At 55.5% G+C, this 12,915-nt stretch overlaps 1 protein-coding gene across 7 annotated transcripts in view; it reads right to left on the bottom strand.

Moving 5' to 3' along the window:
* Window positions 1-642: 642 nt before the first annotated feature.
* The window catches only part of NRG2 (neuregulin 2), a 249,421-nt gene continuing 237,148 nt past the window's right edge, over window positions 643-12,915 (bottom strand). Inside the window, exons 7-12 of one of the 7 annotated variants that reach the window (XR_011505800.1) lie at window positions 9,657-9,759; window positions 7,358-7,481; window positions 6,885-7,012; window positions 5,576-5,803; window positions 2,126-3,026; window positions 645-1,383 (exon numbers count right to left, since the gene is read on the bottom strand). Coding sequence is in view for 6 of the 7 variants with exons in the window: in XM_070517290.1 (XP_070373391.1) it covers window positions 2,258-3,026; window positions 5,576-5,803; window positions 6,885-7,012; window positions 7,358-7,481; window positions 9,657-9,759 (1,352 nt within the window). In the remaining variant the exon portion in view is untranslated. Of the gene's footprint in view, window positions 3,027-5,575; window positions 5,804-6,884; window positions 7,013-7,357; window positions 7,482-9,656; window positions 9,760-12,915 lie in introns of all 7 variants that reach the window. The other 6 variants (XM_070517290.1, XM_044780741.2, XM_044780744.2 and 3 more) reach the window with 6 other exon arrangements.

Raw genomic sequence — 12,915 nt, 5'->3', positions numbered from 1 at the left:
TATGCAAGGCACAGGATATCATCATTACCACCATCAAATTAGTCGTTAATAGGCATCTATCATGTGCCAGAAGCAATACTGGGTGCCTTACGCATGATCTCCGCAGCAACCTTCTGAGGTAGGTATTAGCATCACCATTTCACAGCCCAGGAAACTGCAGCCTAGAGAAGTCACACAGCTGGTGAGGGCCTGAGCTGGAATTTGAACTCAGGCCTGTTAATACCTAAGCCCTCTCATCCCTAAGCCTCACTGTCCCTCCCACCTGTAGGTCTCCCAACTGATGACACACATCTTGGGGGCATTCGTGCACATGCACACACACATCAACCACCTGAGCTCGCTGGGTAAAAGATTTCCTCACGTCTGACTGGAACCTAATGGTTCCTGGTGCCGGGCACTGGTTTAATAAGTTAATCAATGAAAAGCAAGGCTGCTTAACCCTGGACCTCCATCTGCCTTCTCCATGCCTAAAATCATGTATTCGGGGACTGCGAGTTTAGACAGGTCCCGGCTCCCAGGGGGTATAAAGCTGGGAAAAGTGCAACACCCTGTGGGCTTACAAGCTGCAGCAGCTGTGGTCCTCCTGGCAGCTGAGGGTACCCATTATGCCACCTTGCATGTCCAGACTTTGCCTGTGACATGTCTGAGGCCCCAAGGGTCATCTTGCCTCAGCTGCCACAGTGCCAATCCCACAACCCTTGCCTCCTCACCCACCTAGGTCCGGAAACTGTTGCCTCAGTCCGGCCCCTGTAGCTCCAGGGCAGGAAGTGGGCCAGGGTTCTGAGGCTGAGCACGAAGCAGAGTAATTTGCTTCAGCCCCTTGGCCAGGTTCCCCAGCAGCCAGTGGGGAACACTTTGTGAATGTTCTTGGAAGAGAGAGGAGGGTTGGAGCCTGTCCTGGGAGCTGGAGCCAGGGAGATTGGAGGGAGGGTCTTTTCCTCACAGGGACTGCCCTGGCTCTCTCCAACCTCCACACTAACAGCCATCCATCTCCACCCCAGGTCCTCATCCTCTGTCTTCACTCCTCACCTGAAGGCTAGGCACACAGAGTCAAACATGAGTTATTTCTGATTTTATTTATAATATAAAAATGTTCAAGTGTCAACAGTCAGGTGTTTGGACATTTCAGGGCAGGGTTCCCATTTACTTGTTTGGGATTTTTTTCTTAAACAATTACCTTTTTGACAAATTAGCAGTGGACCCAGTTTTGGAGGGTGGGGAAGACAGGGCTGGAGAGGGAGTGGAAGTCATAGGTGAGTTGGGGGCTGGAAGTCCAGCTGTGAGAAGGAAATGGTGTTTACTTTATTGCTAAAAGGGGAATCAAATACACTGTCCAGTGGCTCTTCTCGGTCCCAGCGTGACCATGCATCCAATCTAAAGAATCTGAAATGCAAAGGACATGCAGGCGGAAAATAGAAAAGACGACCTGTAAACGAAGGTGCTGCAGAGGACGGAGGGGCGTCCTGGAGGCCATGGGGGAGGAGGAGCCGCGAACATTGGGGCCCTGGCAGAGCTGCCCCCTCCCTGGGGCCGGGACTGTCGGGAAGACCTCTTTCTCAGTGCCCCTCCCTTAGCAGCTGTGAGGAGCGGGGAGGCCCCCTCCCCATTCTGGTTGCTGTCGCTGGGCCTTAGTCTCCCCCTGGACGTTACCTGACCCCAACTCTAGCTCCAAGCCTAGGATCCCCGCCCTCTCCTCAGGGGGCCCAGGACTCAACATCTTGCACGGGGACAAAGCTACTCCAGTCCTCCTTTCCTCCCCAGGGCCAATCCCTCACCCTGCCCCCCGTCCCCCGCCCCCCTCAGACCCCGGGAGCCTCTTCTTTCCCGGCTTCCTCTCACCCCGCCAGCTCAGGATCCTGCCCTCCCCTCACCCCCACCCCGCAACCCAGACTTCTCTCCAGGAGCTCCAGATTAGCGTACAGCAAAAGGCACCACAATATAGGTTTCTATTAAAGAGTCAAAAAATTGGCCCATCTCTCTTTTTTTTTTGTTGTTTCTTTTTTTTTTCCCGAAGCTGTAAATCAGGATGTTACATATAAATAGTTTCCCTATAAAAACGTCTTTGCCGTTAGCTAGTATTATAAGACAATTTTTGCTAAAATGAAAATAAAACATTTTGTTATACCTTTTTCCTTTTATAGAAAATAAAAATATTTTTATTTCTTTTTTCCCTCCTTTCTCTCTCCAGTCGGTGGTCTCTGTTCTCCCGAAAGACAGTGGGGCGGGCGGGCGGGCGAGCGGCGGGGCGCCGGGGCCCCTAGAGCGGCGCCGAGTCCTGCGTGGCCCGCGGGGGCGGCCCGCGGCTGTGTCTGCTGCTGGCCCGCGTGCTGTGGCTGTCCAGGGAGTAGTAAGTCCTGCTGTCGGCCGCCGGGCACAGCGGCGGCGAGTCCGAGCGCAGCGCGTCGTGCGCCGCGCGCAGGCCGAGGAAAGGCGTGCTCTCGGCCGCCAGCGCCCCGTCCGCGTCGTCCGCGTCGTCGTCGGAGGCCGAAGCCGAGCCCCCTCCTGAGCCGCTGCTCAGCGACAGCGAGTCCCGCGCCGCGCGTGCGCGCTGCGCCGCCAGCCCGTTGAGGCGCGAGCGGCGCCAGCGCCGGGGCCCCGCCGACGTCCTGCGGGACGCGCCGCGGGCGCGCGGCCGCGGCGGCGGCGGGGGCGCGCACTCCTGCGTGGTCTCGTACTCGTCGTCCTCGGGGATGCGGAAGGGGCTGGCGGGCAGGCTGCCCAGGCTGCCGCCGAGCGCGCAGGCCCCGCGTCGCGGCCCCGGCCCCGCTGCGGGGTAGTAGTAGCTGTCGTAGCTGCGCTGCATGTCGGCGCTGGGCTCGCATCCAGGCCCGGGGCCGGGGGGCGTCGGGTGCCGCAGGAGCGGCTGCTGCTCCGCCAGGCGGTAGTTGATGGGCGCGGCGGGCGGCAGCGACACGGCGTGCGCCGAGTTAGGGGACGTGATCTCGAAAGTCGGCACCTGCGTGGCTAGCGAGTAGTGGAAGTCCACGGGAGAGAGGCGGGCGGGCGTGGTCAGGGCCGACACGTACCTGCGGAGAGAGGCAGAGGGGTGGGCGGGGGGCGGAAGGGGCGGACCCCGACGGAAAGCAGTGGTCAGGCCTGTGATCCCGCTTGCGAGAACGACGGTGGTAATCCTCAGTGACCTTACGCATTTCCTTAACCTCTCTGAGTCTCAGTCTCCTTATCTGTTAAGCGGGGATAACCACGGTGCTCCTTCCATAGCGTTGCTGGGACGATTCCATAAATGTATCAGTGGGAAGTCATGGCCCAGTGCCTGCCTGATCCAGTAAGCCTCCATGAATAGGTCCTTCGCTGGGGGATGCTCACAGTCCCCGGTATTCCTGAATGGTTACTTTGGGTCAGGCTCAGGCTGTGGGAATTTTATATGTACGATCGCACCTAACACAGTAATTCAGTAAGACCCTTATGTTAGTCTCAGACTACATGTGAGGAAGCTGAGACTAAGAATATTTAAGTGACTTATTCAAGGTTCACACAGCCCGGAAATGGTAGAGCTGAGATTTGAGCTGAGGCCAGGCAAGAACCAGGACTTTCATACTCCCCAATTCCAGAAGCCACTGGTCCCTATTAAGCCACCCTTGTGACTTGGGCTCATTGTCCCTGCATGGACAATTCATCTCATGGCTGACAGCTTCAGCAGGGGAAATATTCCTTCTTATATTGAAGTTAAAAACTGCCTCAGAGAAGTGACTGCTCACACCTCAGGCATGGGTCCTCAGCACAGGGCTGACAGTTACCAAGACCCTATGGAAGTGTCTCTGCCAGGGACTAAAGACCACCAGTTCCTTCAGAAGTTTGCCTGTGCTACTATCTCTCAGTATGGGTCCCAGGCACCGGTCTCTTTTCTTTCCACATCCCCCTTGCTAAGTCCATCAGCCTCTTGCCTGACCATTGTCCACCTCAAGACAGGGACTGACTACCTACCTCCATGCCTCTCTTCTAAACCATAGAGCTGGGCATCTTGTTGCTCTCTGCAGTCCCCATTACTTTCTTTCTGAACCACCTCACTCCCCTCTCTTCCCTCTCCCACATGCACGTCCATTAACCACCAAGTCATACCCATTCCCCCTCTCCTGGAACACACCTCTGCCCAGCTCTATCCCATCCTGGGCCTAGTTGTCCTCTCATCATTCTCCCACCCCAGGGTCTCTCCTCCTTCACTCCATGCAATTCCCAGAGCAATCTTTTAAAGTCACAGCTCTGCTTAAAGAGGCCCTTCCTGCTTACCCACCGAGGGCCCACCTCCTAAGCAGAAGCCTGGGGTCATCAGCCATCTAGCTGGTCCCAGACTGCCTGTTCAGGCCCAGCTCCGTTCTCCTCACAGCCCACCCTGCTCCAGGCACCTCACTCACCAGCCAGGTTCTTAAGTGCCTCTGCTGGAATAGCTCAAGATGTTCCCCTTGCCTGGAATGCTTTCCCCATCTCTGTACCTCCCGACCATTAAGGAGTCCTATTGCTATTGACAACAAGAGCTACCCCTAGTGAGCACCAGCTCCATGCCAGGTAGGAGGCAAAGAGCTTTGTGCACATGATCTCTGGTGCCCTTCACAAGAACCATGCATGATAGGTATTGTCGTCTCTATCCTACAGCTGAGGAAACAAAGACACAGAGGTGGTCAACCTGCCCCAAATCACACAGGTGTTGGGGCTGGGCTTGGAAAGGAAAACCTAGCTGCTTCCCAGAGCCTGCAGTCAGACTGAGTTTCTCTGCCCTCGTGGAGTGTCCTGTGCTTAGCACTTTCTACAGGCAGCTGTAAGCTTCAGTGGTTTGTATCCACGGCTGGGAGCTCCTTGGAAGCAAGAACCAGGTGGACCATCTCCGGATACCCAGGCCGGCCTGCCAGTACGGGCCCAGCATGGAGTCGCCTGGAGTTCCTAGTATTGTGCACCTCCCTCTGCTCTCCTCCCAAAGATCCCACTTGCCAAAGGCCACTCATGGGCCAAGCAAAGTAGGGTGCTGGCCCCCTGTGACTCCTGGCTTGGAGTCAGGGAAGAAGGAGAGTTTCCTGGTTCCTGTATCCGTTGCTTGGGAACCCAATGGCATGTTGATCCATGGGGCCTTGATGCTGATACTGCTTGGGCCTGCGGTCATTCTTGGGTCATGCCCATCCTGCACTGGTCAGTCTCCTCGCAGACAACCTTCCCTCCTACCCTCCAATATGCTTAGTCTTACTGACTTTCTCTTCCTGCTGGGGCATGAGGCCTCTAGGTGACACCAGGGTAGGGCTACCATATGTTCTGGTTTGTCCAGGACAACCTTTGTTTGTTCCTGATTTTCCGGGGCACTTATGATAACATCCCCTTCTACTCTGAAAAGAGTCCTAGTAGGACAATTAAATTAGAAGGTCACTCCATACCAGGATCCACTAGCCCAGCCATAGTCCAAGCCTGTCATTAACATGCTAATGACCCTGAGCAGATCATTTAACCTTTCGGGGACTTTGCCCATTTGAAAAATGGGGATGAGTGTCTCCGTGGTGCCCTAAGGGTTAACCCTGGATTGGTGGTGCCAGCTCTCTGGCCAAAGTGGGGCACAGGTTTCAGGGTAGAAACTGACCTCTCGCTGTGTGGGGAATCACGCAGGGAGTCTATGGAGTCATGGTAAGGGGGCACGGCAGCCCTGCGCCGCTCCTCCAGGGTATAGGCTGCCGCCCGCCGCGCCCGGGCCTCCACGCACGCTGGGCTGTTGCACTTGCTGGTGCCCACTGATGACAGCATGATGCCTGACTGGGAGTCAGAGGTCAGGCTCTCAGAACGTTCCAGGCTCCACGTGTGGCTCTCATGCCTGGGGAAGCCAGATGGGGGTGAAGTGAGGGGTCAGGAAGGGCCAGGGCAGCCCAGCAGGTATGGTCCCAGGCCGACCCCCTCCCTGGATTTTCATTCCATCTCAGGCTCCCTCTGGTCACTGCCTCCTTTTTTTTTTTTTTTTTAAGGAAGATTAGCCCTGAGTTAACTACTGCCAATCCTCGTCTTTTTGCTGAGGAAGACTGGCCCTGAGCTAACATCCATGCCCATCTTCCTCTACTTTATATGTGGGATGCCTACCACAGCATGGCTTTTGCCAAGCAGTGCCATGTCTGCACCTCAGATCTGAGCCAGCAACCCAGGCTGCCGAGAAGGGGAACGTGCGAACTTAACCACTGTGCCACCGGGCCAGCCTCCGCTCACTGCCCTTCTCCACTCTGGGCTGATGTGTAGTATCACAAATGCCCAACCCCAATGCGAGGAGGAGGAGGGCTGGGTCTTTCCTGTGGGTGCGTGAGCTGCAATGTGCGCAAGCCTCTTTCTTCCATGCAACCAACCTTTCCCTAGCCTCACCCCAGGGCCCCTGTTTGGGACCCTTCTACTCCCGTGGTCCTTAGTCACCTATGCAGGAGCCCAGCCCCAGAGGCCAATACATGGGGACCCTGCCTATTCCATGCTGCTCCCCAGAGAAGAAGGGGGTCAGCCATGTTATTTTCTAGATTTACGAGCCCTTGTGCTATGTAGACAATCCTCCCCACTGCTGGAGAGAAGAGCATCAAAGAGCTCTGGGTGTTTGAGTGAGTAGGCACTTTATGCCAGATAAAGTGGTGCTACCAAGGTCCAAACACAGCTAGATGTTAGGTGGGAGCACTGACGCCACTGTTCCTCTGGGGCTGGAAAAGGGAAGCCACTCCCCTGAGGATCTGGAGGAACGTTTGGTGGGGGGTTCTTGTTTGAGGCCCCCACCTCCATCCTCCCACTAGAGGGGTCCTCAGTACAGAGCCCAGCCTGGCTGGGGAGTTTCTGTGTGTCCCCAGGCAGGTGTGTGAGCATGTACGCATGCTCTCTGTGGGTGTGCACACAGGAATCTGCAAGTCTGTGTGAGCCTTGGTGGTGCCCACCTGTGGCTGGAGGTGGGTGTGGCTGTGGAGCAGTGGTGAGAAGGAGAACAGGAGTGGCTCCCGGAGAAGGTGGTCTCAGTTTCCCTCCGGATGACATGGTCTGTGGCTGGTACATTCTTGGAGATGTACTGGAACAGACAGAGAGGTGGGTGGGAGTTAGTCACAGGTGACCGAATCTGCCCTCCTTCCTGGTGGGGGCGGGAAAATAAGGCACTAAGCTCCAGGTTGTGGAGGTGGTCCATGGGATAAGTGACTTGATGTCGGGGCAGGATGGCCCCAGCAAATCAAGCCCCCTTCCCTTCCTTAAGGAAGTGAGCAAAGCCAGGCCAGTCATCCTGGTGAGGCAAGGTTGGGCTAGCAGGCAAGGCAGAGCGTGGGATGTGCTGGCTGCTGCCCTGGCCCATCCTTTAGGGGGCACAGGAAGCCTGGCAGTACAGCGAGGGCTCCAAGGGAGGCCCAGGGACACCACTCACATCTGCCATCTGGATCTCCTCAGGGTCCAGCCGGGGGTGGCTGGGCCCGTTGGCCAAGCTCCGGTTCTGGTGGGCTGGGCACATGTTCTGCCGGAGGTGATTGTGCATCTGCTTCCGCTGTTTTCTGCACAGGGGAAGGAGCGTTAGCCTGGCACGCCCCCGCGCACAGGAACTTCCCTGGCTGTCCCTCCAGGGGAACCAGTCTACCTCTGCCCTGGGTTGCCCTGGGCGTCTCCTGCTCCTCCTCTTCCCGGTGCTCAGGCCTCCCTCAGCCAGGAACCCTCCCATCGACCCGCTACTCCATCACCACCACCTGAACTCAGCAGGACCTGAGCGAAGTGGTAATGAGCTTTGACTCTGCCGCGAGTAGAACTCCAGTGCTTCCCAGTCGTGTAACCCTGGGCCAGCTACTTCAACTCTCCATGTTTCACTTTCCTGCCTGCAAAGCGGGGTGATCATTTACCCACTCCAAAGACCATTGAGGACTGAGAGCAGATAAAATATTCAAGCACAGTGCTGGCCCACTCACTCATTCATTTGGTATTTCTTGGGTTTTTACTCTGTGCCAGGGGCTATTCTGGAGCAGGGAGAAGACAGACACAATTCCTGCCCGTATGGAGCTTGCAGGCCAGTAAGGGATGCAGATGATAAACACATAAATAAACGAATAAGATACTTTCAGCAAAGTGCTACGAACGACATAACACAGGGGGCTGTGGTCAGGGCGTCAACGCCTGTGGGGTTACTTTACTTTGGCTCATAGTAAGTGCTCAGTACATTTGTTTTGTCATCAACAAGTCTAATCCTGTCACTCCCCTGTTTAAAACCCTTCATTGGCCCTCAGTGTCCCGTTTCTCTCCCTACCTTCTCTCCACCCCAGCTTGCTGCAACCTTGGAGGGCTTATTTCTGATCCTCCACGGTGCTCACCCTCTTTGGCCTCTGGGTCTTTGCACCTACTATTGTATCCAACTAGAACACATTCTCTGCCTCTTCACCTGCTAACTCCTGCTGATGAGGCCCAGCCTAAATGCTCCTCCTCAGGGAAACCCTTCCTGCCCTCTGGCCAAGGTTGGTACCCCTGAAATGTGTCCTGTGACACTGGATATCTTGCTTGGAGCACTGGACTTATGCCTGGTGCGTGGTCTGGTGTCAGCAGGCATTGAATGAAAGTTTGTTGAAGAAATGAGTAAATACAGTGGGGGTTAGAACAGGGGGCTTGCTTGTCCCCCAATTCTTGACCTCAATTTTCTGACTTGGGCCTACTCTCTTTCTCTGGACTCCCTGAGCCCAAACTCCCAAGGCTGGCAGGGCCTTAGATCCTATAGATAGGGGCAGCAGGAGTCAAGACCCAGGGGCTCAGGCCCCTAAATGGTGGCTATGCCCAGACCCTTGCATTCCAGATAAGAACAGGTGTGATGAACCTGTCATTTTTTCTGCACTACATCACTCTACAACCTTCATTGGCTCCCTATCATCTGCAGGATAAACCCAGGCTCCCTAGCTTGGCATTCAAGGCCCTGTGGTGTCATCTTGGTTCCAGCTGTCTTTTTAGACTGATGCCCCTTCTCTTCTTGACCCCAGCCCTTTCCTCCAACTAGTCTGGGCTGGTCCTGCCCCAGGAACACAGCTGACCCTCCTCTGCATTTGTCTTTTAGTATGCACTATTCTACTGGAACTCCCCAGACCCCTGTCTGCCCCTTTCATCTGCTTGCCTGGAGGTTCTGTCCCCACATTTCCTCTGCTCCGAGGTGGCCCATCCCCACTTTCCCTATGTTCTTGCCTAGACCACTCCCAAGGTAGGACCAGGCAGTGCCTTCCGAGGTGTCCTTTTTTGTCCTGGGAATGTAGCCTTCGTTTCTGTGCTTCCTTGTCCCCCAACACTACCCCAGTGCCTACCTACTTGACAGGTCAGATGCTCCCTCACAGTATCCTCTGAGGTACACAGTAGGATCATTTCCATGTTACAGATGAGGACTCAGAGAGGTTCATCAATTTGCTCAGAGTCACAAGGGAAATGGCAGAGATTCGAACCCAGATCTGTCTTCTTCCAGTGCCTGTGCTCATGACCATTCTTGTGCAGTCCTCTGGGGCCCGTCTCCCTCACCCTCTGCTCTTGCTTCCTGGCCCAGCACTTTGGCCCCACACCAGCTACAGAGGTCTCTAAAGGGGCAGTTGGGGCCTTTGGGGGGTGGCTAGGCCAGGCACAGTGGGGTGGGGAGTAGAGGCTGTCCCCATAAAGGCAGTCTTGGAGGCCCATCCCTGCTTGGCCTGCTGCCGGCCTGAGTGCCTGACACTCACTTGGTCTTGCAGTAGGCGACCACGCAGACGATGCCCACGACCAGCAAAGCCACGCAGATACCGGTGATAGTCAGGACCCTCTTCTGGTACAGCTCCTCGGCTTCTGCAGAGGCAGATGGTGTGAGGGGCAGGGAAGGAGGCAGACCCTTGGGGACAGTGGAGCAGAAACCCTCCCCCATGCCCCCAAAGCCTCGGGCTCCCTCCAGCTTAGGTGCTACCCAGCTGCTTTCCATCCCTTCCCTCCACAGCCAGTCCCCTCCCTCCTGGATTGCCTTCTGCTCCCCTGATCTCCACCCACCCATGGATCTGGTCACAAGTGACTACCCTTGAGTTTACCTTCCCAAACCCCACACCTGCCCGGAGCACATGGGTGGAAAATGCACAGGGCTGGGGGTCTGGGGGGCTGGGATGGAGGTGAAATTCCCAAGGTCATAGGGGAGGGCAACCAAGCTTGGCCAGCAACCCTGCCCTGCCCCACTATGGCCTGGCAGCTGCAAAGAGCCTTGATGGACTGGGGGGAGCTGTTCAGGGCGGTGAACATGTAGACCCTGGGCAAAGGCCTGGCTTGCCACTTCAGCTTCCCTAAGAAGGTGGAGAGTGGCTTGTTCTGGGCTAGCAACAGGACATGAGACTCAGACGCTGGACTTAGGAGGGATGCCAGGGCCAGGAGCAGGGACAGAGCAGACCAGGCCCAGGGAGGGGCGTGGGGAGAAAGGCCTTTGTCTATCCCTACAGCCTGGTCAGGGTTGTGGCCATGGCCCGCTCCAGCCCTCCCTGTCTCTGCTTGTGAGAAGTCCATGAGTGGCAGCACAGCCCCCTAGCATCTAGGACAATCCTTATGCTCAAGGAGCAGCCCCCACCCTTTTGGAGGAGCTCAAAAAGACCTGACTATCCCCTCTACCTCCCACTTCTTGGTAGGGCAACGCCTACCCTTCTAGAACAGAGAAAACCAGGAGGAAGAAAAGGAAAAAGGTGACAGCACCAGCCATGGTCAAGGCCTATATCCTAGACACCCCACCCCTGCGCCCACCCACACTTGCTGGCTGGCCCCTCCACATGGTTCCCCTCCCGCCAGCGCAGGGATAAGTGGAGGCTGGATCCCAACGCCTTGGCAGAGCCCTGGGAAATCTCCCTAAGCCCTTGGGCTTGCAGCATCTCCTGTGGCCGAGTTATACCCACCAGCAAACACCCAGGGGTACCAACCCTCCAGACTCACATACCTTTAGGACTATGCCTATCTGATATACAGACAGACCTTTCACAAAGATACACTCACACACACGTCCAGAGAAGCATGCACACGTGCGTGCACACACACGCACGCTTACGCACACATACGCAATGTCCACCTATACACAATCATGAGGAGTCTTGAACAGCCCTCCACCCCAGACCCCCATCTCTGGGCTCTGTGATCCGCATCCTGCCTCCAGTTCTCATCCCCGTCCACCCCTCAGTCCTCTCCAGTCAGGCATCTGTCTGCATCACTCCTCAGACCACTGTGGCAATGGTCACCAACAACCTCTTGCTGCCAAGTCCTGTGGTCATGTGCTTCCCTCTCAGCTGACCCCACGGCCCCTAGATGGTTGTTCTCTGTCCCTCTGCCATTGGCTGATCTCTGTCTCAGGTGCTGCTTCATCCTCTTCTATGTGGGCTGCGAGGCAGAAGGGCCCAGAGCTCTCAGGCTTTTTTCTATTCTCCACCTGCCCTCTCTCCCTTCGTGATCTCACCCAGATTCAGACTTTAAATACCATCGGTATGTAGCTGACTTTCAATTTTATGTCTCCTGCCCTGACTTCTCCCTGAGCTCCAGTCCCATATCCAAGAGCCATGGCCAAATAGAAGCACCGATTCCCCGCCCTCTTTCCAAACCTGCTCCCTGCTCTTCTCATCTCTTCAGTGGCAGCACCACCTTTCCTGTTGCTCAGGCCCCAAAGCTTGGAATCAACCCTGATTGCTCCCTTTCTTCCCATCTACTCTGATACCTGACCCATTGGCAAGTCTTTCAGCTCTATCTCCCAAGCAGATCCTGGATCTGATCCTTTCTTACCATTTCCACTGCTTCCAGTTTAGTTCAAGATGATGCTGTCTCTCACCTGGATGGCTGGCCACCCTCCCCACCCTGTCTGCTGACCCAGTCTATTCTCTGTCCAAAAGCCACAGTAATTTCCAACCATAAAGCAGATCATTTTACTCCACTGCTTAAAAACTCACAATGGCTTCCCCCTGCAATTTGAGTACCACCCAAAGCCTTACCACAGCCTATGAGGCCCTTTTAGATCTCATCCGTGGTCCTCTTCCCCATGTCCACTGTGCTCCCAAGTTGCTGCAGTCTTTCCATCCATCGATCAAGGCAAGCCCACTGCAACTACACCACCTCTAACTCACTGTGGCCCCTGCCTCAAACACTCTCTCCCAGTTGTTTGCAAGGCTGGCTACTTTTCATCAGGTTTTAGCCCAATGTCACCTCACTGAAGAAGCCTTCCCTGGGAACTTAGCTAAAGTAGCTCCCAGCCCAGCTAGGCACTGTCCCATACCTTCATGTGTCTCCCCTATAGCACTCACCACCACCCAACTGCTTTCCGGTTTGTTTGTTGTCTGTCTCACCCTGTGAATTTGGGCACCAGGAGGGCAAGGACTCTGTGTGCCAGAGTCTGGCAAATTCGGAGGTTCAGTAGATATTTTTTGAGTTGGTGAGTGAGTGAACATACAGACCACCATTAAAGAAAGACACATATTCATATACATTCACACTCGCCTTCACGCCCTCACAGTCCCACCTGCACAACGCTCAACCCTCGGCACAAAGATATTCCGCTGCCCCTGTGTGCTTGCAGCCTGCACGGAGAGCCCTGACCAGGTGGAAATGTTTTCACCCCCATGACAGCATGCACACACGCATACCTACAGGGTCACCCCTGAACACCCTCCACAATCACACAGACACCGCACAGAATCAAACCCCCTCCTCCCCACGCCGTCACAGCCAGCAGATGGACAGGCACACTCTTATGCGCTGACTTTTAGCTCTATCTTTTACTGTGAACAGCTGAAAGGGGCTGGGTAGCGGGGGAACTAGGGCCTTTAAACCTGCCATGAGAACAGCCTTTTGTAACTGCAGGCTCCACAGTTATGAAAAGGTCTGACCCCATGGAGGCTTCAATGCCTCTGAGCCCCTGCATCTCTCCTGCTGGAATACGTGTGGACACCTGAGGCCAGGGTGGAGTGTCCCTGCACAAAGCCAGAGAGCTGGACAGAT

Source organism: Equus asinus, chromosome 9 (assembly GCF_041296235.1).
Source record: "Equus asinus isolate D_3611 breed Donkey chromosome 9, EquAss-T2T_v2, whole genome shotgun sequence".
NCBI lineage: Eukaryota > Metazoa > Chordata > Mammalia > Perissodactyla > Equidae > Equus > Equus asinus.
The sequence above is the reverse complement of the archived record's forward strand: the minus strand, read 5'-3'. Positions and strand labels throughout refer to the sequence as shown.